The sequence below is a fragment of the Chiroxiphia lanceolata genome, chromosome 7 (assembly GCF_009829145.1).
Source record: "Chiroxiphia lanceolata isolate bChiLan1 chromosome 7, bChiLan1.pri, whole genome shotgun sequence".
In the NCBI taxonomy this organism is placed as follows: Eukaryota; Metazoa; Chordata; class Aves; order Passeriformes; family Pipridae; genus Chiroxiphia; species Chiroxiphia lanceolata.
Genome location: NC_045643.1, coordinates 38,462,449 through 38,486,715, shown reverse-complemented (window position 1 = coordinate 38,486,715; position 24,267 = coordinate 38,462,449). Strand labels below are relative to the sequence as shown.

The 24,267-nt window shown below is 48.3% G+C and overlaps 1 protein-coding gene across 6 annotated transcripts in view; it reads left to right on the top strand.

Moving 5' to 3' along the window:
* Nucleotides 1-24,267, top strand: part of CACNB4 (calcium voltage-gated channel auxiliary subunit beta 4) — a 75,656-nt gene that overhangs the window by 41,984 nt on the left and 9,405 nt on the right. For all 6 annotated transcript variants that reach the window (XR_004357985.1, XR_004357984.1, XM_032693057.1 and 3 more), the window contains 10 exons: nt 9,403-9,522; nt 9,812-9,934; nt 12,816-12,946; nt 13,784-13,860; nt 14,194-14,213; nt 14,323-14,403; nt 16,170-16,228; nt 18,215-18,324; nt 19,447-19,598; nt 20,022-20,117. Coding sequence is in view for 4 of the 6 variants with exons in the window: in XM_032693057.1 (XP_032548948.1) it covers nt 9,403-9,522; nt 9,812-9,934; nt 12,816-12,946; nt 13,784-13,860; nt 14,194-14,213; nt 14,323-14,403; nt 16,170-16,228; nt 18,215-18,324; nt 19,447-19,598; nt 20,022-20,117 (969 nt within the window). In the remaining 2 variants the exon portion in view is untranslated. The remainder of the gene's footprint in view (nt 1-9,402; nt 9,523-9,811; nt 9,935-12,815; nt 12,947-13,783; nt 13,861-14,193; nt 14,214-14,322; nt 14,404-16,169; nt 16,229-18,214; nt 18,325-19,446; nt 19,599-20,021; nt 20,118-24,267) is intronic.

Genomic DNA, 24,267 nt, shown 5'->3' with positions numbered 1-24,267 from the left:
GGACCTTAAAGCTCATCCACTTCCATCCAGGGACACCTTCCACCAGCCCAGGTTGCTCCAAGCCCAGTCCAACCTGGCCTTGGACACTCCCAGGGATCCAGGGGCAGCCACAGCTTCTCTGGGCAACCTGGGCCAGGGCCTCCCCACCCTCCCAGCCAGGAATTCCTTCCCAATATCCCATCTACCCCATTAGCCAGTGGCATCCCAATTTTTTTGCTTTTTAAAAACTTTATTATTTGTTTGTTCCTGCTTCCCATTTCCCAAAATCCCTGTTGGTTGGTTGGTTGTCCTGTGCTTTTTGTCCTTCTTACAACCCCCCTGAAAATCCCTGGTAACAACAAATCCCTCCCAAACCTCCGCTGTGTTCTCAACATGTGGACCAATATCCAAGCAGGAACAGACATGGGAACAACAAACATTGTCAGGGGGGATTTTTTTTCCCCCTTAATTTTATATAGTAGTGATAAAACCCCCTGATTTGTTTGATGCTCAGCAGTGCTCTCAGAGCTACGAAATCAGGGCAGACTCGCTGTAACGGGCCCCACTGAATTCCCAGCCCTATCCCAGTGAATTCCCAGCCAGCCAGTGGGCAGCAAAGCCCAGCCTGCAACAACCTTGAGGTCCTGGGAAGTCCTTGGATGCCCTGGTTGATTACAGCAATCAGGTCCCATGGAGTGTCCCTCAAACATTACCCCGGCAGGTGACAGCAAGATGTGCTTTCACTTGTGTTTTGCTCTCAGCAGGTCGAGTTTGGAGGCTGCAAGGCTCTGGGGGGGGGGAGGAGTTGCTGTTTACAGCAGGAAAAGTACTTGGAAAATTAGGGCTTTTTCTTACTGAGGTATTTCTAGCAGTCCAGAAGAGCTTGTTGGAGGCTCAGCGGTCGGGTGAGATCAGAATTAGCTGCAGGAAAAATAATCCTAGGTCGTGGCAGCTCCCTGGGAAAAAAATAATGAAAAAAAAAGGGTAGAAATGTAAATAATAATAATAATAATAAATTTAAATGCTCGGTTTCAGTGTTTAAAGCTGTTTCTGAACTTCCTGGTTTGGAAGCTTTTGGAAGGGAGAAGCTGGTTAAAACCACAACTCAACAGACCCAACCTAAGCCCAGAGTCGGGCTTAAATGGAGCAGAGATTCATGCCAGCAGGGATGTGTTCAACAAAGGGATTTTCCTGTAGTTCTGGTGAAGATGGGAGCCTGGTTCTGGGACTCTGGGATGTTTAAACACTAAAAAGAAATATTCTGGGTTATTTTGGGGGTGTAAAGCCTGACGGTGTGGGAAGTGGTGGCACCACACTAGAAGGAAATCAGGACACTAATCAGAAAAATCCTTAAAAATGTGTAATGTTCTTTAAATTGGCTGTTGGAATTGGGAAGGGTGTGCAGGGAAGACAGAAAGGTGGCAACAATCTTCTCAACACTGAGGAAAATTCCACCTCTTTCCTCCCGTTTATAATGCTCTGAAAATGATTGTGTTGCCTGTTCCTGCTTTGGGGGTGAAGTGTTCCCTGTGTGTGTTTGCAATCCAAGGAGAGATGGACTGGGGTTTTTTGGAAGGTTGGAAAAAATCATTTGAGGCAATGAATGGGTGCTGCTGGACTTCCTCCAGGAAAATAAATTTTAGTGTTATATCTGAGCTCTCTGATTTTAACTTTGACCAGCCTGGAGGAGAGAAGGCTCCAGGGAGAGCTGAGAGCCCCTTGCAGGGCCTAAAGGGGCTCCAGGAGAGCTGGAGAGGGACTGGGGACAAGGGATGGAGGGACAGGACACAGGGAATGGCTTCCCAGTGCCAGAGGGCAGGGAGAGATGGGATATTGGGAAGAAATTCCTGGCTGGGAGGGTGGGGAGGCCCTGGCCCAGGTTGGGCAGAGAAGCTGTGGCTGCCCCTGGATCCCTGGAAGTGTCCAAGGCCAGGTTGGACGGGGCTTGGAGCAACCTGGGCTATGGAAGGTATTCCTGCCCGTGGCAGGGGGTGGAATGGGATGAGCTTTAATGTCCTTTGCCACCCAAACCATTCCAGGATTCTTTGATGATTCCATGCTGTCTGGGAGCAGTCCCAGGACAGGGCACGGGCAGGGACAGGCTGGCACAGGGCAGCCCAGTTTTCCCAGAGCTGCCGTGGTGACACGAGAGCAGCAGGCAGAGAAAACCGAGCTAAGCTGGATGAAACCCAAAGGGAAATGGGGATGAGCCTGGACAGAGTGGAACAAGAGGAGAAGTGGGAGCTGCTCCTCTCCCAGATCCCGAGTCAGGTGTTGCTGGAACAAGGAGCTCGGTGGAGGTGTGATGTTAAAACCAGAAAGGTGACCCACCCTTTTCAGCAGGAACATTTCATCCCAGCCAGCACTGGGAGGTGATGGGAGCGTGAGTTAGGAATACACCACATTATTCCAGGACTTCCTGGCTGAAGCCTTCCCACTGTGTGTCTGAGGGAATGCTGTGGCAGACCACATATGGTACCACAGATGCTCGTGGAGTTGGCAGGATGATGAAGTTTAGTTTTGGGGGCAGTGTTTGTGATTTGTTTTTTTTTTTTTTCCTGGAGACTTTATGGAACATTCTTGACTCGGGGAACAGACACAGAGCTCCATCCTTTCAGGAGAGCTCATTTAGGATCCCAGGTGTACTTTTATTAGCTGGTGTCATCCAACCCAAGAGCAGCTTCCCCAGAGCCTTGGGAAGATCATTCAGTGCCTTCAAAGAGCTGAAGTAATCAGAAAACATAAAGCAGTGTCTCTGCTGCAGCTTTAGTTTGGTGTCTTTTAACACAGAAAAAATAACACCTTTCTGCTCTCCTGGGACTTCTGAATAGGTTTCCTGAAAAGGAGGGACCAGCTGCAGAGACTGAAGCAAAATTCAGACTGGAGCTGTTCAGGTGTTGATTCAATCCCGTTGGAATAAAGCCCAGATCAGAGCATTGCCCGATCTTTGCTCTTTTGTGAACAAAACTGTGGGGTTTGAAAGGTCTGTGTGTTGTTCAAATGTTGTGGTTCAAAGCCATTTTTGGGGTGAAAGCCATGTGATGGCTGTGATCCTCACCTTTCACTGTGCTGGGGGACTGTGGAAAACGGGTGTTAATTCGTGTGGGAAGGGCTGAGTTTGCAACATGTGAGAAGGAAAAGTTCAGAACAGCAAATATAGATTGTGTCAGCACCACCTTGGGCTCCGTGCAATTCCTGCCAGGTAAAATCTCCTGTCTTGCCTGTTCATTTGAACATCACCAGAAAAGATGGAGTATTTTGGCAATAAATATATATATATATATATATATATATATATATATATATAACCAGTATTTTTTTAAAACTCTGTTTCTTAAATGTAGAAACACAGTCTGTGCTGAGCTGAAGGCAGCTGGAGGAAGGAGATGTGACTGCAAGATCTGAAATCCAGGGTAAAGAAGAGACCATGAAATGTTAGAACAGTTGCCCCAGTTTCTGATAATTAGCATTCACAAAGAAAAAAACCCGTGTTCTGACTACCTAGTAATTTCCAAATTGCTGAGACACCTAATGAGTTGTCTTAAATAAATTTACCAAACATATAGGAGGCAATAATTGCTGAGCATTTCATTCTGCAATCACAACTCAGTGCCAAGTGGTTCTGCAGCTGGTTTGTGTGTGTTGGGGGATTCAGCAGGAAAATCACTTGCTCGGGAACTGAACCTTGTCCTGGTTGGACTTTCAGGGCCACATTCACAGTGTCACCTGCAGGGGAATTTGGGGAAAGGTCCCACTGAACCACTTTGCTGCTGGACCTCGATATTTAACGTTGCAGCAGGGGATTTCGTAATAAACACATGAAATAAATATAATAAACATAGAATATAAATATAAAATATAAATGTAAAATACGAATAAATACACAAATAAATCTATTAATATATATTAATAATTCTGGAGAAAACTAAAAGCCAAAGAGGGGCTGTTCTGCCAGTGGAGTAACCCTTTGGTTTCCTTGGTGCTCTCCTGCCTGGAGCTCCCAGGGAAGGCTCATTCCAGCCCTTGGGATCGGGCTCTCTGCGGTGTTTTGCTGGGCACACACAGATTTTCCTGGCCCCAGCTCCCATTGCAGCACAGCAACGTTCCCATGCCAAACTCAGAGCTCCCCACTGCTTTGGATTTGCCTCTTAATTACCTCACCTGCCCACTAATTAAATTTAGCCAGGCCCAGGGAGCACCAGCTATTTAAAACACGGGGTTTTCTCAACTCCTCCAGTTTTGCTTCTTGTTTTCCCGCCAGAATGGGTTATTCCTTATTTTCTGTAACACCCCTTGTGGTGAATTTGTCTTGGGTGAAAGGCAGGTGGAGAAAAAGGAGATAATACTATGGATGATAACAGTAAATAGTTCTTGAGTTGCCTAAACCTTGTGATGGCTGGCAAATAAAAGCAGCCACCTCTGTGGCGGGGTTATATTGACCTTCTGCCTTTCTGAGCTGTTCTGGGAGTAGAAAAGTCTTCTCACATTATTTGCACCCATGCCAAGTTTGGGAGGGTTGTTGATAAGCAGCTTAAAGGCCAGTGTCACAGTGTAACTTAAATAAATTGTTCTCTCTAAATACATATCCTGAAAGGATGGGAGAGTTTGGGGGTTCACCTGGACAAGAGAAGGATCCAGGGAGACCTGAGAGCCCCTTGCAGGGCCTAAAGGGGCTCCAGGAGAGCTGGAGAGGGACTGGGGACAAGGCATGGAGGGACAGGACACAGGGAATGGCTTCCCACTGCCAGAAGGCAGGGATAGATGGGATATTGGGAAGGAATTGCTGGCTGGGAGGGTGGGGAGGCCCTGGCCCAGGTTGGGCAGAGAAGCTGTGGCTGCCCCTGGATCCCTGGGAGTGTCCAAGGCCAGGTTGGATGGGGCTTGGAGCAACCAGATGGGCTTTAATGTCCCTTCCAACCCAAACCAGTCTGGGATTCAGTGATTCCAGACTGTGTAGAATGTTCAGAAAATGTTCTAGAAAATGTTCAGTTGAGGTCTCCTAGAAAATGTTCAGTTGAGGTCCTGACCAGTTTGAAAGCTTTGGACCAACCTCTGGTTCAGCTCTTTGGTTTGCTGTGTAACCACGAGCTCAGCACCAGGACAGGACCTTTGAGATCTCTGGGATCTTGGCATCCTGTGTCTTCCAGGTTGAGACTGCCTGGAGCATCCCAAAAGCTGCAGGGAAGCTTGGAGGTGCCAGGTGGGAGTGCTGTGGGGGGAGAGACTGAGAGGAGGCACAAGAGGAGGGACAGGCCGGGGTGAGGTTGGGATGGGACAGGAGGGATCTCCTTTCCCATGAGGTATTTCCTGCTGTCCCCAGCTCAGGTATTATCCCATCTCCAGCAAACCATTCCAGGTAACTGGGTGCCTGGGGGAGTGCTGCCACTTCCCATCCTTTGTCATCTGAGCAGTGGGTTTCAGAACGAGCTCTGGGATTGCAAGGACACTTCATGTGCTCAGCTGAACACACCCTGTGTGCCTGAGCACACATCCAGGGCTTTTCCTCTCCAGTGCTTCATCAGGCACAGGGATTGCCATGTGTGCACATTCCTGGATGCAGGGATGTGCTCCAAACCCCCCTGGCCAGTCTGGCTGGGAGAGAAGGATGCCCCAGTTAGGAGCATCACAACACTGCTGCCCTGTTGTGTTTAATGGATGAGGCAGGAGCTCCGTGTGACATGGGATGTCTTCCCAAAAGAAAACACGGCCTCTGCACACCCTAAATCTTTCCCAAAGAGCCTGCATGTCCTCTGGCTGATGGGAGCTGCCGATGGATTGCTGCTGGAATTGCACGAGCCACGTGACAGAGCATTCCAACTTATGGATGGGGACGGAGCAATCCAGAGCTGGGTGGTTATGGCACTTGGGGAAAAATTGTTTGCAGGCTCAGGAAGTCTTTATTTTTTAGCTGTAACAGCTCAAGGTTGATAATTCCTTCAGCAAGCAGGAAGGCTGGCTGTTGTCTGGAGCGTCCAGGGAGAGGATTCATGTCACCTTTCCCCCCCTGACATGCTGGGAAATCCCTGTTCCCTTGGAATATTGTGTTCCCCATCCCACCTTGCCACATGTCTTCCAGCAGGCTCAGTGTAAGGCCGGGCAGTGAGCAGGAGAATGAGAGGAAGAGCCTCTGTTCTCTCTGCTTTACCCTTTTCCCTGGTGTCTTTGGGATTGCTTCAAACCTCCCTGTTTTTATCAGAGCTGAGTTACACTAATTAATGAGAGAGGAAAATGAGCAGGGGAGAAAATAAATAATGAATTGCGTGAAAAATGAATTCACAGAAGCCCAGAGTATGAAGGCTGGGAAGTAAGGAAGGAGGCTTTCATTGCCTTGGATAATATAATTATCCAGCAAAGCCTGTTTCCTTCATATTGTCAGATGTGGTGTCACTTGAACTCACCAATCCCCCACTTGACAAAGTTCCTCTGACTCCCAGGGGGTCGTGATGGAGGGTGGGTAACAGAATGATAATGAGTCCTTGAATGTTATGTGCCAGTGTGAAAATGGAAATAAATCGGTTAAAGGGTCTTTTTACAGAATCCCAGGATAACTGAGGTTGGAAAAGCCCTCCAAGATCACAGAGTCCCCCCTGTGCCCGATGCCCACCTTGTCCCCCAGCCCAGAGCACTGAGTGCCACGGACACCTCCAGGGCTGGGGACTCCAAACCTCCCTGGACAGTCCCTTCCAATGCCTGACCACCCTTCCCATGGAGAAATCCTTCCTTTAGTAACATTTTGGTGTCCAGGAAAAAGATGGGAAATGGCTTCTCGGCTCTTTCTTCTCCTCTCGCTTCCCTGTTGCAGCTTCAGCAAGTGGGAGCTGTCAGAGCAGAGCTCACTGCACTCGGTGCTGAGCAGACAGCAGTGTTTGTGTTGGCTTGTTGCACAATATTCTGTCAGTATTGCACAATATTTCTGGCAATATCCTGATCTTCCATCAAACACCGCAAACAGACCCAAAAATCCAACAGGAGCCAGGCTGCTCTCCTGCCCCTCTGCTGCTATTTGCAGAGCGGTGCCTTATTTCCAGTGTGATGCTGCAGTTCAGCACCGTGTGAGTCACAGTCCTGGGGCTGCATCTTCCAGATAAGCCACTCTGCTGTTTGGCAGAAGTTGGGAGAGCGGGATCATGTGGCTGTGACTGTACCAGTGGGGATCTCTTGGCACAGGGGCAGGGCTGAGCCTGGCATCCCTGCAGGATGAGCTGCTCTGGTTACACGGGTTTGTTCTGACGGCGTTAAATCAGTCGGTGCTCACACTGCACCAGGGACAGCCAGCGTGGGGACTGTGTGTCCAGCACAGGGACGGATTCCTGGTGAATTCCCTTATGGAGCTGCACTGAATCACATCAGGAGACTTGAGTGGATATATAGGTCAGGTGTGCCCAGGTGGGCAGGAGGCCAATGTCACCTGGTGTGTCCCAGCCCCAGGGCAGTGCCCGTCACATCTCCAGGGCTGGGGCAGGTCTGGGACCTCAGACAGGACACGGAGGGGCTGGAGCGTGTGCAGGGAAGGGCCTGAGGGAGCTGGGGGGGCTCAGCCTGGAGCAAAGGAGGCTCAGGGGGGACCTTCTGGCTCTGCAACCCCCTGACAGGAGGGGGGAGCCGGGGGGAGTCGGGCTCTGCTCCCAGGGAACAAGGGACAGGAGGAGAGGGAACTGTGCCAGGGGAGGCTCAGGTGGGACATCAGGAGGAATTTCTTCCTGGAAAGGGTGGTCAGGCACTGGCAGGGGCTGCCCAGGGAGGTTTGGAGTGCCCATCCCTGGAGGTGTCCCAGGAAGGCCTGGCCATGGCACTCAGTGCTCTGGGCTGGGGGACAAGGGGGGCATCGGGCACGGGAGGGAACTGGATTGGTGATCCTGGAGGGCTTTTCCAACCTCAGCTATCCTGTGATTCTCTGAGATGGGGCTGTGCAGGTTCTGTTCCCCATTCTCCCACATGGATCATCCCTGCCATCCCTCCCCATGGGTGATGCTGTCTCTGTCCAGCCAGGGGGCTCTGGGCCCTGTTCTCTGGCACTTTGCAGCACCCAGAAAATTCCGGGGGAAATGAGGTGGTCAGAGAGTCTGGGGTGAGGAGCAGTGTCTGCTGCCCTCAGGGACAGCAGGAGTGGCCTTGTCCAGGCTCAGCCATCCCAGGGTGTGGTGCCTTCCTGTTACAGTGTACTATTCCAGGTAGGATTAAAACTTGGAAAGAAGCCCATTCCTACTGCAGTGTTTGACTTGTGTTTCTCATGATGCCTTTTGATTTATTGTTCAGAGCATGTGGTTACTCTCCCTTCTTCCTTTCTGCTGCTGTTGGAGCTTTGATGGCTTTAAATAAAAACTGTGATGATCAGCAGGTACAGAAGTATCTTCAGAGTGTCTAGTGGACAAAGAAATTTGTTCTTCACTACAGAGCTGCTCTGGGTTTGCAGCTCCTGGTCCTCTGTGGCTGGGGAGTTCCCTGGTCTCTGCTACATCCCAAAGGAAGCAGAAGGAAAAGCAGGATCAAACTCACAGCTGTGGCTTAGCTCCTGTCAGGCAAATCCTGTTCTTGGCATGAGGAAATCTGCCCTTCCCAGTGACAGGCCGGGTTAGGAGTATGGAATGAGGAGAGCTCATCAGTGGTTCATTGCCAGGGATCTTCTGATGGATGTGGATTCACAGCAGTGGATGTGGACTCACAGCAATGGACGTGGATCCACAGCAATGGCTTTGGATTCACAGCAGTATTTAAGAATATTTTACTTTACGTGGAGAGTAAGAATATTGACTCACACTGTACAAACACATGTCCTTGTGCTGCAGGATATAAATCAGTCCGAGGGGGGAAAAAAATCAAGGACATAATGGTGCAGAATGGCTCTTTTGGAGCTACAGATTTTGCAGCTCTGTTGGGGATTCACCAGGAGTAAACATGCCCTGTTTTACAAGGCTAAAACCCTTCCCCTGTTGAGTGGCCTGTAATAATGTCATTTTTGCCTCTTTTTCCCTCTGGAAGCCCAGGACAAAGCTCAGTGTGAGTGGGAGCAGAGCACTTCCACAGTGGAGTGTATTCCTGGGGAGGGATGACTCAAACCAAGCTTTATGATGCCTTCATTACATCCGAGGTGACATAACCCTGGACTATCCCAAGGCTGAGGCTGTCAAACAGGATTTAAATGTTGTAAAGACTCCTGGGCAGTGCCCACAACTGAGCTGGATTTCACTGTGTCAGTGAGGAAGTGAAGGGACAGGTTTTTCTTGGGATTTTTCCCTTTGCCTCGGTGCACCTGATGGGCAAGGCCCGGTTATTTCTGTGCTGAATTCTGCAGGTGTTGTAGGTGTAAAACCCGCTCAAAGAAGTGAATAAACGGGTATTTTAAAGGGATTTTTTGGACTGTGACTGGGGGAGGGGTTTCTCTTTGTTCCCTTTGCTTTCTTAATGACCTGGATTTCCTTTCAGGGCTCAGCAGATTCGTACACGAGCAGACCCTCGGACTCTGATGTCTCTCTGGAAGAGGACAGGGAAGCAATCCGCCAGGAAAGGGAGCAGCAGGCAGCCATCCAGCTTGAGAGGGCCAAGGTGTGTCCTGTTCAGCTTTAACAGCTGACTTCTGTGCCCACTGATCCTTTCCCTGCTGCTAAAATTGATAACAGTGATGCTCTTTGGAAATAGTTGGGCAGTCGAGTCAAATCGGGAACATCTGAAAATATCCCCCACAAATGGGGGTGTTCTCCAACGAGCTTGTGTGGAATCACTAGGGCTGAATTTTTCTGGCTTTAACAACGTGCTCTGCTGCATTTTTTGCAGTTTGGCACAGCTCTTGACTGAGGGGAGTTTTGCAGTGCTTGTGTTGTGTTTCTCCCTGCAGTCCAAACCAGTAGCGTTCGCTGTGAAGACCAACGTGAGTTACTGTGGAGCTCTGGATGAAGATGTCCCTGTGCCAAGCACTGCCATCTCCTTTGATGCCAAGGACTTCCTGCACATCAAAGAGGTAAAACCAGGAGCTGGGAGAAGGGAATCCTTGTTTGACTGAACAGTCAGGCTGAGCCAGAGTGGATTAACACACACACACCAAGAGGTGAGAGGTCAGTGGAGGTCCAGCTCCCCGGGGTGGTTATCCTGCACTCTTGTAGCACTTGGTGTTACCAAATCCTTGGATTTTCATGGTGCAGGAAGGAAATAATTCCCTTCAGTGTGGTGGGTTCAGAGTCTTCCTGTCAGAGGAAGTTTGTGGTGGATCAGAGATCGTGGAGCAGAAAGGGATCCCAGTGATCCCAGAGTGGAGCAGCACCAGGTCACACCAGGTCTTCATAAAGCACCAGATGGGCTTGTGAGGGAGAAAAGAAGACTTAGAATAACACATTAAGCAAACACTGAAGAGGACAGATACAAAAATAAGGGGGAAAATGGGAATAAATGGGCCCTAAGTATGGCTTTGGTAGAGAAAATTGCATTTTATTGCATGCTGAGCATATTTTTTGCAATTTTTCATCTGAATTGAGCCCTCCAAATTTGCATAACCCCCCGTTGTGCTGTAGATTGGTACCCAGGCTTGCAGAAGCACTTCTTCATCTCTGCATTCTGGGCTTATTTTAGGGTGTTCAGTGCTCAGCTGCCTCTTTCTTTGAGCGTGTGCTCGTCATCACTTCAGAGCACTGAGCTCCCTCAGCCTGAGCCCACCTGCTCCCGCCCCTCCAGAGGCACACAGCGGGGCTGGAGCAGGGAATTGCTGTGCAGAAGGACACAGGAGGGGCACTGGAATGCCCTGAGCTGGTTTTTGATCCTGGCTTTCCTTGGCCGGGGCCACGTTGGGTGTCAGGGCGCCGATTGAGTCGAACGTGCTAAGCCCTTATCGCTCTGCCCCGTACATTCTCCCAGACAAGAGTCCCAAATCCGTGTCTTGGCATTCCCTGAGTTGTCCTCCGAGGTCTAAACACCCGGGATCACATTGTCACTAAGCTGTAAACCATCTGGCTTACTGGTGTTTGTCAGCTCTGCCGAGGGTTTAGCAGATTTTCTTTGTTAACACTCAAACCCTCAGCTCGCCCCGAGCCGTGGCTGCAGCTCAGCAGGATTTTGGGAATGGTGGAAAAAGGCTTTGCAGAATTTGTTTTTCGGTGATCTGGCAGGGCCTGATTGGATTAGAACAGTGGTTCCGGATTTTGGAATGGTGCTAAACTGGTTACAAAGTCAGGTCACCCTGTGCCAGGGTGGAAGAGCAGCAGTGACTGAGGAGTTGCTATTTTGGGGATGTGTCCTGTATGTCTCATCTCCCTCCAAGACTATACATTATGTGCTTACTTAAAAGATGAAGTGGCAACAATTCCTGACAAAGCAGGAGGAATCATGGGCCTGGCAACCAATGGGAGGGAGTGTGGGCCTCCCACACGCTGAGTAACATATGGGAGGGAATGACCTAATGCAGATCCCATGTTCCTCACTGCATCCTTAGCTTCTGTGTGCTTCAGGCACTCTCAGCATAACCATGTAATCCCAGACTTGTTTGGGTTGGAAGAGACCTTAAAACCATCCAGATCCAACCCCGACGCCTTCCACTGTCCCACTTGCTCCAACCTGGCCTTGGACACTTCCAGGGATCCAGGGGCAGCCACAGCTTCTCTGGGAAACCTGGGCCAGGGCCTCCCCACCCTCTCAGCCAGCAATTCCTTCCCAATATCCCACCTATCCCTGCCCTCTGGCAGTGGGAAGCCATTCCCTGTGTCCTGTCCCTCCATCCCTTGTCCAAAGTGCCTCTTGAGAGGGACTGATTCTCATCCCATGTTTAGGGCCATCACTCAGAGCTCCATGACCTGCTCATGGAAGAAGGGTTCCCATGTTCCAGCTGTACATTTAGAACCAGAACAGAGCAGGGAATGCCCTTGGGACTCAGGTTTTACAGTGGTAAAACCCATGGATTGATTTCCTAGAATCCCAGACTGGTGTAGTAGGTTAGAAAGACCTTAAAGCCCATCCAATCCCACCCCCTGCCTTGGGCAGGGACACCTTCCACTATCCCAGGTTGCTCCAAGCTGGCCTTGGACACTTCCAGGGATGGAGAGTCCACAACCTCTCCATGATTTCCAGTAGCAGAATGTTGGATCCTGAAGGATTTATCTGCTTTACAGGCTATAAATAGTTCCATTGCCTTAACACACTTAAAACTGAGCTTTGCTTCCTGACACTGTTCTTCAGCACGAACAACAGCCAGTTTAAGAGTTGGGATGGTAAAACAATGGCACCTCTTGCACAGATAACACCTGCAGCAGGAGGACAGGTTTCCAAGGTGAGGGGGTGAGGACTGCACTTCCCTGGGCTGTGTGTGTTAATAGGTGTGTGTGGGGGGGTTCATGTTGATACCTGTGCATGGATGGGTTAATAAAAAGCAAATAAATAATGGAAAGCTGAGGCTCCGCGTTTCAGAGTCACCATCAGGCACTGCTGCACCTTGACAACGGGGACACGGGATTTCTGTGTCTCTGCAAGAGCTTAAGTGCTCGAAAACAAGAGCCAGGGGCCGTGAGCATTGTTAAGAGAGATGGCTGTGATAGCTCTTGGCTCCGGGCTTGCAAACAAAACCCCCTCACTCGTGCTGCTCTTAATGACTCCGGAGTCAGCTGAGAGAAGCACTGAGGGGCCTAATGAAGCATAGCAGACCCGAAGGTTTGCAGATATTTTTCTTCAAAAGCTCTGCTGGCAGCAGCTACAACAAATCCTTTGCCACACGAGATCCGCCAGGATCCTGCTTTTCATCTTTCCATCGTTAGGGTCGGGTCAGACTTTCAACGCTGCAGAAAAACTCGAGTTACCGAAGGTTAACGACAACATTAAATGTTACACTTGCGAGCTGACGCCGTGACCTTTCTGTGCTGCAGAAATACAACAACGACTGGTGGATAGGGCGGCTGGTGAAGGAGGGCTGCGAGATCGGCTTCATCCCCAGCCCGCTGCGCCTGGAGAACATCCGCATCCAGCAGGAGCAGAAGAGGGGCCGTTTCCATGGAGGGTGAGGGCGCTGCAGCCTCGGGAAGCAGTTAAAGTGTTTTCTGACGCCGGGCAGCCTTTCCAAAGGTCACTCGGCTCTGCCTTATTGCGGTGCCTTGGCACGGCCGGGTTTGGGATTCCCACTGGAAATAGGTATTTGCAGAGAACAGGCGGGGGAGATGCTGATGGGGAGAAACAGGAAAATCTGTGTTTGCCTTCAGGGAAGAGCAGTAATTCAGTGTGAGGGGTAATGACAGCAATTTCTCGCAGTTTTGTGTCCCCGTGGTCAGCTCAGTGCTCAAAGACTCCCTGATTTTTTTTTTCCCAGCTTTTCTCAAGGTTGTGGCTTTTTTCTTCCTTTTTTTTTTTTTTCATTCTCTCCATTTCAGCCCAAACCAGACTTTTCAAAGTTTCTGACTTTTTTCATTCAACTTCCTTTTATCCTTCACCTCCCGGCCTGGGCTTTCTGGGGCTCCACCCTGCCAGAGCTGGAGATTGCAAATCCCTGGGAAAATACAAACTTGGTCAGGGAGGTAAAGCTGAGGAAGGAGGTGTTTCCAGGACGACTGAACAGCATCAACTGTGCTCCTTCCAAATTGCTTTTGTGATTTTTGGAAAAACTTCAGAGGGTCTCCATGGACAGAGAGAGGATTACCTGGTTCAGCTGAGGCAATCCTGGATTTGTATGATAAAACTCAAAGTTATATTTAGAATAAATAGTTTATTTTTGAGCACCTTTGTTAGGCAGAGTCACAGAGATCTCTGTTACCTTGGTATTCCTCATGGGGCACTTTCTCCCCAAAACCTCCCTCACTGGCATCTCTGGGTGCCTTAATTGGGGCTCTTTCTGCTCCCACAGGAAATCCAGTGGGAATTCTTCTTCAAGCCTTGGAGAAATGGTTTCTGGCACATTTCGGGCCACACCTACTGCCACAGGTAAGACAAGATGTTATTTAGGGGAGCTCTTGTTGTTCTGTTTTCAAAACCACACGTGAAAAATGCAGGTTTTCCCCTTAGCTGAGTGATTAAGGTGTTTTCCAGCAAAGTGCTTGTGTGTGTGGAGGGGGAGGAAGGAAAACAGCTGTTTCTGGCCATGCAGGAGTTGTTGAGGGGCTGGGAAAAACCTTGGGAAGAGTGGCAGCTGCTGCAGAATGGACAGAAGGACCAGTTTAAACCGGGGGACCAAAGGGAGAGAATTCCCAGTGCATGGACAGAGGGGGTTCTGTTTGCACTGGGGTGTTTTAACCGAGTTCTCCTTTGGTCTTCCAGCAAAACAGAAACAAAAAGTGGTAAGTAGTGCTTTTGCTTTCATTTTATTTCATTCTAATCCACAATTCCCAGGATTTTCTTACGGATCTTGTTGGATAAATGATCTGAAGGGTTGTTTTCTTCTTCTAGACAGAGCATATTCCCCCCTACGATGTAGTGCCATCCATGAGACCTGTTGTCTTGGTGGGTCCATCACTCAAAGGCTATGAGGTACTTGCCATTAATTACTGTTTAATTACCTGTAATCATCCTTAGTAATTCAGGGTGTGGGGCCAGTGCAGCTGTTTTGTGACAACTTAAAGTGATCTTTGCTTAAATGATTGCCCAAAATGTTCTGTAAGCACCAAGAGCTTTACTTGGAGCCTGCACTGCACATCCACTCTTTTCAGTGCACTTATTCCTGATTAAACCAAGTCAGAAAAAAGAGAATTTGTGTTTTCTACAAGACAGAGTTGGAGCAGTCAAATTAAAGAGCTGGACTCCTCCCCACGTGTAACATTTTAGTCAAACCAGCACATGCTTTGAACTTAATTAGCAAAAAAAATTTTCAGGGAGCCTCCTTGCTGTTCTCTTTTCACTTTACCAGTATTTCAAATGTATTGGCAAAGAAACTTTAACCCTCCTAAAGGGTTTGCCACCATTCCATGTGGGAGTGGGCAGGATAACGTGCCCAGAAAACCGGGACACCCCTTTTTTGGGCTGCTGCAGATTGAAGTGAGCATTTCCCACGTGCCAAGTGAGCAGTTGGGTGAACTCCCCCATCTGGGAGTGTTGTGCTGAACCAGGAGCTAAATGAACATCAAATCAAAGCTACACTTCATTAAGCTTAATTAATGCTGGTGGTGCTTTATAGGATATTGTTAAACACACTGGAATGGCTCTTTTTGGAAGGTTACAACGTGGTGCCATTACTGGAGTAATAATGTTGTTATATTGAGGGGTTTTTATAAGAATCTTTGAAGGTGCAGTTCATCAAAGCAGGAACTTCATGTTCTTTGCTGCCTTTGAATTTTGTGGTGAAGTTTTTTTTTGACAGGAGTAAATTCCATCTGTGCTGCACCACAGATCAATTTGCCTCTCAAGTCTGAGGCTGTTTGTTAATCAAAACCTCCTCAAATATTTGAAATATTCAATATTCAAATAATTTGAAGTACTCAATATTCAAATAATTTGAAGTACTCAATATTCAAATATTTGAAATACTCAATATTCAAATATTTGAAGTACTCAATATTCAAATATTTCCATTCTGCCTTTTTTTTTCCTGAAAGAAAACAATACTAAACACGACATCTTGAACATATAAATGTGTCTAAAAGTTAACACAGGATATTAATTTAAATTACAAACAGTGGTCTGCATAAGAGAAATGCTTGATCTTACTTTGCAACCTTTGTGGGGAAACTCTTTGGAGTAATTTTTTTTCCTGGCTAAATTCTGAAGGAACCAGTTAGAAGGAGAGAAATAAAGTGGCAGAGGCCTGAGGGGGCTTTGCTGGAGCTCCTGGCAGGTAGCAGTTGTCAGCCCTGGGAAGGACAAGGAGCCTGATCAATAATGGAGATTCCAGAGGTGCCAGTTCATGGCCAGCAGTGGGAACATCCCATTCCTGTCTCTCTGAGAGGAGTGTTCTCTGGGAGAACAGTCACCCACCACCAGAAATCTTGCACCTGCAGTTTGAAGCCAACCCTGAGAATGTCACTGCAGGAAAAAAACCCAAATGATCCGTTCAACCTGAGTTATCCCACCTGGTTGGGCCGTGTTTGGGAATGAGACTCTGGGAATGGGCTGCTGTGGGAGGGGGTGAGGAAGGGGCAGGGCAGGGCAGGAGCAGCCAGGAATGATTGCTGCCCATCAGAGGGGTTGATTGTTGGCCATATCCTTACCTTCTACTCACCTCTTTCCTTCCTTTTCCTTCCTTTTCCCTGCTTTTCCTCGCTGTCCACCCTCCCTGTCCCCCCTTCCTGCCCTCTGCCAAGGTGACAGACATGATGCAGAAAGCTCTCTTTGACTTCCTGAAGCACAGGTTTGATGGCAGGTGAGAAGCACTGCCCTGCTCGTGCTGCTTTGCCCACGTGTTACTAACATTCCAGTGGGGTGTTTTGAATTTTGGATGCATGTTCCAATCTTATTCACTGCCCTTTCTTCACCACCGAGGAGTGGAACACAACTAACATCTTACTGTCTCCATTTCTGCTGGGTCTGGGGCAGGATTGCTCAGTTTAACACAATAACTCCTTTGCAGTAGTTTCCCAACACCTGAGAAGAATCAGCTCTTAGATATTCTTTATTTAAGCCTTTATTTTGGCTGCTCTGAGCAGTCAAAAATAACCAGAAAAGGTGGTTTGAAGAAAGAAATGCTGAGAAATAAAATACAGAAAAATAAGTTTGTCAGGGCTTAAAAAAAAATATAAGGAGGGTTCATTCTCAGCTGGACCACAGGGAATATTTCCTGGGGAGCTGTGAGGAGGATAATTTGGATTTCTTTGCTGGGAGCACAGGCTTGTCCATGGCATCTCTGCCTCTTCCCTGGGTAAGTGACTGCTGCATCTTTGGGATGTTCTGCCCTTCCTTCTTCCCAGTTTATTCAGAATATTCTAACTGGGAAAAGGAGCTTACACTGTTCTAGCCAGTATATAACACTAAGGATAGAAATACCTAAACCATGGGCACTGGGACGGGGAAAATCACGTGGAGAAGAGCTGGAGCAGCATTTATGGATTTTTGGGAGCTGAACTGATACATAAACAGCTCAGACAAAATGTTTAGTGATCAACTTCTGTGCAAAACAATCTCCTCTCCTGCCCTGTTTGGAGGTGCCCAGTTCAGGTGATTTTCTGGGAATCCTAATTCCATTAGCAGCATTGGCAGCTGGATCAGGTGGAGTGTGGGATTTCAGCACTGGAAGGTTAAGTGGCACCAGCAAACTGATACCATTGATTTTTGCTCTGAGTAACTTCAGAAAAGCTGCTGCTTGGTCCTCCTGCCAACTTTTATGGCTTTGTGGTCTTTCTCCTCCCCCCTCCCTTTTCTATTTCTTTCTTTCCATCTCTTCTGCAGTTTTGTGACAGGTCCACGTTCCCAAGAAGGGAACTGACTGTCCAAGGAAAAGCCTTTCAAAAGGCTGCAGTGGGACTTGGCTCCTTCCCCACCTCTGAATTCCCTGTGCTTTGCCAGCTCCTTCCTTTGTAACTGCAGCCTCCTCTTCTGCCCAGGGAACCAAAGACCCACAATCCATTAATTTCTATTTTAAATTCATTTATACTTTTGGTCTCTGCTCTATTTTCTGGCAATACATTTATTGGTGAATTATTTAGAAAAATACCTGTACTTCTTTTGAACCCTCCATCTGATGATTTCACTGGGAGCTGCATAAACCTCAGGTTTTGTGGGAAAGCTGCTGGTCATTCCCAGCTTGCCTCCTTTTCATTATTCATGGCTCTTTGGCTCATCCCAGGGGCCTCCTAAATGGATTTTGCGTGAAGGGATTGTGTGGTGTCTGTTTGATAGCATTTTGTCTTGTCAGTTCAAGTAAATCTGGATCAGGTCAAGTAAATCAAGTAGATCAATTGAAAAATCACCTCCCTTCAGTGAAAGAGGTGCAGTGAAGTTAATCACCTCCCTTCAGTGAAAGAGGTGCAGTGAAGTTAAGTTTAAGCAGTGCAAGGAGCTGTGGTTTAACTTCTTTTTCTCTTGTCCATCCAAGTCAGACCCGTGTAACTCGTGATATTCATGGGACTGTGTAAGTTCATGTAGGAGAGGAGTGAGCTGGGAGGAGGGAAGTTAATTAATGCACTAAGAATGGCAGAAACTACATCCCAGAGTCTCCAATAGCTCAGGGAAGGGAAGATCCCTCACAGTTACCCAGCACTTCCCTCCAGTTGTTCTGGAGTGATGACAGAACTCAGCTGGAAGACGTGTCTGAGGGGTGTCTGGGTGGGTGTGCCCTTTGGAATGGGATGTGCCTGCAAATCCTGCCAATCTGAGCCCTGTGCTTGTGCTGTGTCCGTGTTCCCTGTCCCAGGATATCCATAACCAGAGTCACAGCTGACATCTCCCTGGCCAAGAGGTCTGTGCTCAACAACCCCAGCAAGAGGGCCATCATCGAGCGCTCCAACACCAGGTCCAGCCTGGGTAAGGCACCGGCACACAGGGAATTCTGGTCATGGATTTCAGCCTTCAAGGTCATAGAAGGATGGGAGGGACACAAAAGGATCATCAGTCCAACCCCTGGCCCTGCACAGACACCCCAGCAATCCCCCCCGTCCCTGAGAGCGTTGTCCAAACCCTCCTGGAGCTCTGGCACCACTGCCCTGGGGAGCCTGGTCAGTGCCAACCACCCTCTGGGGGAAGAACCTTTTCCTGAGATCCATCCTGACCCTGCCCTGGCACAGCTCCAGCATTCCCAAGATGCCATCAGTGTGTCCACAGCATTTTACTGGATAACCCCAAGTTGGCCTCCCAGCACCTTCTCCCTGTGCTTTTAATCCCACATCACAGGGGGCCAAAGAGCTTGCACTTGTCCAGCCAAGGAAAACATGGCATTCCTGACCCTGGGACCAGTTTTGGCTTTTATGGTGAACATCTACAGCTTTATTTTGCTGTTTGCCCATGAGATTCTGGCTCTTCCCCCTCTCCCTGTTGTCGTGACTGCTGGATGAATTTTGATTTGGACTCCATGGTCTTGGAGGTCTTTTCCAACCTCAGTGATTCTGTGATGGGATGATTCCAAGATTATTTCCTGCACAGAGGTGGAAATTTATGTGCAGCATGTACATGGTGTGTTTTTAAATAACACCCTGTCAGTTATTTGACATAAGTGGGTTTTTGGGGTTATAGAACTAGGAGGTTCTGCTTTTCACAGAGACCCTTCTTTAAGTCAAGTCAGAGTTATAATATCAGAACAAAAAAGAGTTTTAAGGAATATCCAAACACTTGCTGATTAAAACAAAAAATCTTGTGACTCCCAAGCTGTTTAGCAGATTTGGAAAATGTACTATTTTATGTTACTAGATATTTAATTGTGCCCAACATTTAAGACACTGATATTATAAAGGAACGTGGCACATCTGTGCTTTCAGGCAGCAGAATTGTCTCAGAGGTAATATTTATTTTTAAAATGCCTTGAGTAACAGGTTATTTTATGGAAATGACATAAATTCCCCTACAGACTCTATGCAGGCAAGTGGGTGATGGTATTTTTGTCTCAGTGCTGTGGGGTTGGATGGTTTCACCTGCTCTGTTTTCCTTCCCCAGCTGAAGTGCAGAGTGAGATTGAAAGGATCTTTGAGCTGGCAAGGTCCTTACAGCTGGTTGTCCTGGATGCAGACACTATAAATCACCCTGCCCAGCTTATCAAGACATCTTTAGCCCCAATTATTGTCCATGTGAAAGTGTCCTCTCCAAAGGTAAAGCCTCTCACCTTCAAATCCACCTGCAGGGCAGGGTGGGAGGGGATGGAATCTGCACCTGAAGGGGGGAAAAAAGTGACACAGCATCTGCAGCTGTGGTGCCACAGCCCATCCAGCAATCCAGGAATTCTGTACGTGGACATCATTTTCATGGTGTTCTCTCGTCAAAAATAAATTGTTACTTTGAGTAGAATCAAGCAAAATCTCACTGCATTTTAAACTTTTCCCAGGGATCAAACGTGGTGCAGAGGGAAACGTGCCCAGCTCTCAGGGGGGTTATCAGAAAGGTTTGGGCTGGTACTCAAGGGCAGTGTTTTGTGGAGAGCTTCTGACCTTGGAAGTCCTCCAGTGGGATGTCAGGCTGAGCTCTGGGGAGATGAAAGACCCTTGAACTCACCTTTTCCCCTTTCCTCCCGTCAGGTTTTGCAGCGGCTGATCAAGTCCCGGGGGAAGTCACAAAGCAAACACTTGAACGTGCAGTTGGTGGCAGCTGATAAACTGGCACAGTGCCCCCCAGTAAGTACAGCAGAAAGGCTGAGGAGCCTGTGACACGTGGGGTTGTGCTGATTCCTGCTGCGTTGGCCCCTCTGCAGAGCCCAGTCCATCCCTTATCACTCCCTGTGTGGTGGCTCAGGCGGCCCTGCCCCTGCCCCCTGATCCGCTCTGACTGCCAGACACAAAGTGCCTGCTGGGACTTTCATCCTGGTTATCTCCTGAGCTGGCTTTGCTTTGGGCTCTGGCAGGGTGACAGGGCAGGGGTGACGTGTAGGGGACAACAGCTCTGTCACTCCATTAGCAAACTACACCATTGGTGGAGCTCCAGGTCCCAAGGGACAAAGTCTGAGCCTCCTGGTTTGGAGTCTCCTTTCACTGCACAGAGGGGTGTGTGCAGGCCTGTGATCCCTGATCCCAATCCTGCCAGCCAAGCCATTGCCTCATGGGAGCACAGTCACTGCCCTCCCACCTTTGGATCCAGGGTCCTGCCTCCTCACCTGGAATCACCTGCCTGCTCCAGGAGCAGAGGGCCTGGAACGCCCACCAGGGAGGTGTGTGGGGACAGGCTGGGCAGGGGTTTGGGCAGGGCAGCTCAGACTTGCTTTTGTCTTTGGAAACCAGCCCTGGTTTCTGTGACAGAGACGGTGGGAACAGCCTTGGAGGTGGCTCTGTGTGGGATCTGTGTGGTACATTGGGGTGGGAATGCAGAGACCAATGTTGGTACCAGGGCAGGGGTCAGACAGCCCAGCCTGGGGCTGCTGATTTCCCACCTCTCCTGTGCCAAAGAACTGCTCTTGGAAATCAGCTTAATTCCCAGAAATTCCAATAGGCACTGGCAAGGTTTCCATGTCACTTAAAACTGCAAAGTGCTGACAGAAGAAATCTTGGAACCATCTAGGAACAAATCTGGACGCTCAGCAGAGAGAATGCCCAGCCCTAATGGTCAGATAATGCCTCTGGAACACTTTGCCTTGTGTTCTGCAGACCCTGAAGAGGTTGCCTCCATGTCAGATGGTTTTTATTCTCAATTCAGATTTAAGCAACAAAGTTCAAGCAGCCTTTGTCCTGGAGTAATGATCCTCAAGGATTGACTTCCATGGAACTTAACTTGGCTTTGAATGCTTCTTTACATCCCAGACTTCACAGCCACCTCCCCTCTGGTCCCCACCGGCCATAAAAAGAAAGTTCAGGTATTTCTTGGCACTCCCCCTAAATTACAGGGATAGATGTTGCTTTCTAACTGTTCCAGGTGCTGGGAATTGAGGCTGAGCCACATCTCCTGGAGGCCTCGTGCCCCTCCAGTGTCCCAGAGCCACTGCTGGGGCTGTTTGTCTGAAAACACCCTTTTCAGGCTGACACTCAAGGGTGTGTTTGCTCAGCAGTTTCAGACACAAAATGAATAATAACTAATGAGGACCTGTGGAAACTCTGAATTTTGGCAGGTTTTGGTAGCGTTTTGGTGCAGATTCACACTGAAGTGTTAAAAAGCAGAGGAGAAAGGTCACAGGCTTAACTGAGCTGCGATCTCTTAAAATGCTGACAAATTCCTGTGAGCCCTTCAGGCCCCACTGACTAAACCACATTTGTACCCTGTTGTGTAGAACGAAATAATTCTGTAAAACACATCCCTTCCTGCCCCCCCAGGGGTGTGAGGGAACTGGGGCTGCCCCTGTGTGAACAGTGTGAACAAGCTCGTGGTGTTTGCACTGAGCTCACACCCAGCACAGCCCACTGCCATCCTTCCCCTGGGAAAGGAGTTTCCTTTGGCACCTGCAAGACAACCCTGGGCATGTTCCACAGCCTTTTTTTTTTTTTTTTTTTTTTTTGCTCTTTAGACAGTGATTTCTTCTTATTCAGCTTCAGTTTGCTTACAGTTAAAATGAGGCAAATTGCCCAGAGAAGCTGTGGCTGCCCCTGGATCTCTGGAAGTGTCCAAGGCCAGGTTGGACAGGGCTTGGAGCAACCTGGGCTGGTAGAAGGTGTCCCTGCTCATGGCAGGGGGTGGGATGAGATGGTTTTGAGGTCCCTTCCCACCCAAACCATTCTGTAATTCCATGAATCTGTGAAAATATCAATGTTTTAGCTTGTTGGTGCCTTGTGGCACTTGGATTGTCCATCCCAGGACCTGCTAAGCTCTGCCTTAAACCCCAGTCCTGTAACTCTATTCTGGCCCCACCTGGATAAGAAAACTCTTTCCAAATATCACAGACATGCATGAAACCCTCCTTGCTCAGAGGCTCTTCTGCCCTGTGCTGTGCCCAGGAGCCTTCTCAGAAGCCAGCTCAGCACTTTGCTCTGGGTGATGGGAAGGAAGTGATTGCTGACTTAGAGCTCTCCAAGGGACATGACAGCCCTGGTTAGGTTTAAATTCAAGTTGATCCATGATTTAATTAAGTAAAAGTATCCTGCTAAGAGCAAAGGCGCTGCTGTCTCTCCCCTGCTTCATGGATCTCTCAGCTTCAGTTCCTGCAAGAGGAGAACTTGGAGTGTTTGTTTGAAGGGAACCACCCAATCCTCACTTTTCTCCTGTGCTGAGAGCAGCCTTAAGGAATCAGCCAGTGCTGCATGTCTAGACATTTTAAAAATAGCTGTCTCTTTGGGCATATTTGAGTTCAGGAACTGCTTTCATTATTAATTCCTTGCTAATCTCTCTCTGATGCTGCTCGAGCCCATGTTAAGCACTGCAGGACTCCAGGAATATTACAGGACTCCAGGAACTCCACTGCAGGAACATTGTGTGGCTCAGTGGAACATGAACTGCACTAACTGTGCATCTTCAAATACAGTGGTCATAAACAGTTCATTGGGGTTGTTTTTTTAAACTTTTGGCCATGCTCAGAGAGGGTACAAACCCCTCTGGGCTATTGGACACAGCCTAAAAAATAACTGCAATTATACTCCAGCAGAACTGAAAGGCATTGGTATCATTAAAATGTAATTAAGATATATCTACAAGTCGAAATTCTTCCCCCTCTCAGGTACACAGTGGTCCTGCAGCAAACCAAAAGAAAGAGCAGAGGGCAGTGGCCACTAATTTTCTTTCCTGTGTATCACTTGAGAATCCCAGGATCTGGGAATGCTCTTGTCATCACTGTTTCGTGCATATTGTAAGAAAATACTGCAGAGAATGAAGTGCACTGTAAGGAGAGCTGGGGAAGGAATTGCTTTACTCCATGACCCTTACAAACAAGGATCTTCTTAAAAGATTCTTTCCTGCCAAATCCCTGGAAATAGAGACACCCAGTGTGAGCAGAACTGTTAAACACCAGAGAAGAGCTGAGTGTTTCCTCTGTCATTATTTTCCCTGTGCAGCCCTGGACTCGGGATCCTGCCAGGGGATATCCAGTGACAGCCTGAGAGGCTCCCCAGTCCCAGGGTTACTTTACAGTGAAATATTAAAAAGGTGACAGTTCTGCAGCAGCTGTTAAGAGTTCTTCTTGCCTAAATCCAACTCAGTTCTTTATTTAGGAAAACACAATTTTACTCCAAGTGTAATCGTTTACTTTCAATCTTTCCAAAGCAAGATATATGTGAGCAAGCCACATTCTTTTGCTGCCTAATTTAACCATGTTTTAATTAATAACTTCTTCCACAAGTGATGATGTGGGTGATAGACTGGAATGTGAGGTGTAGCAGCATGGGGGTGAATAGCAAAGAGTGAAAATTTTATTTATCTACATAAATAGAGGAGCAAACCAAACAGGAATAAACTCTGAATTGGACCAAGGGACGCAGTGTTAGGAATATTCTGATTCGAAGGAAACTCCTTGCTGGCAGAGGAGAAGCATTTCTCTCCCATGCAGAGAAGAGAGAATAAATTAAAAGATAAATAAAATGGCTTTATTATTTTAAATCTTACTCTGTGTGCATGGGGAGCTCTGTACAAACACGTGGAGGAGCAGCAGCCTGTGGTTGGTATCAGTTGCCCTTCGCACCCGCAGCACCTGCACTTGTTATTGCCATTTCCTGTGCTCTTTTCACAGCATTTTTCAAAGTTAAGATTAGAGATGAGATATGAAATTGAACTGCTGAAAATATGGTTGTGTTTCCCTCGAGGGGCTCAGCTGGTGATGGCTGTAGGTTGGAGAGCAGGCAGGAGTGTCCAGACAGGCAGGAACGAAGGGAGGTAAAGGCAGAACATGGACATAGTGGCTGAAGAGTTCCCTGAAGC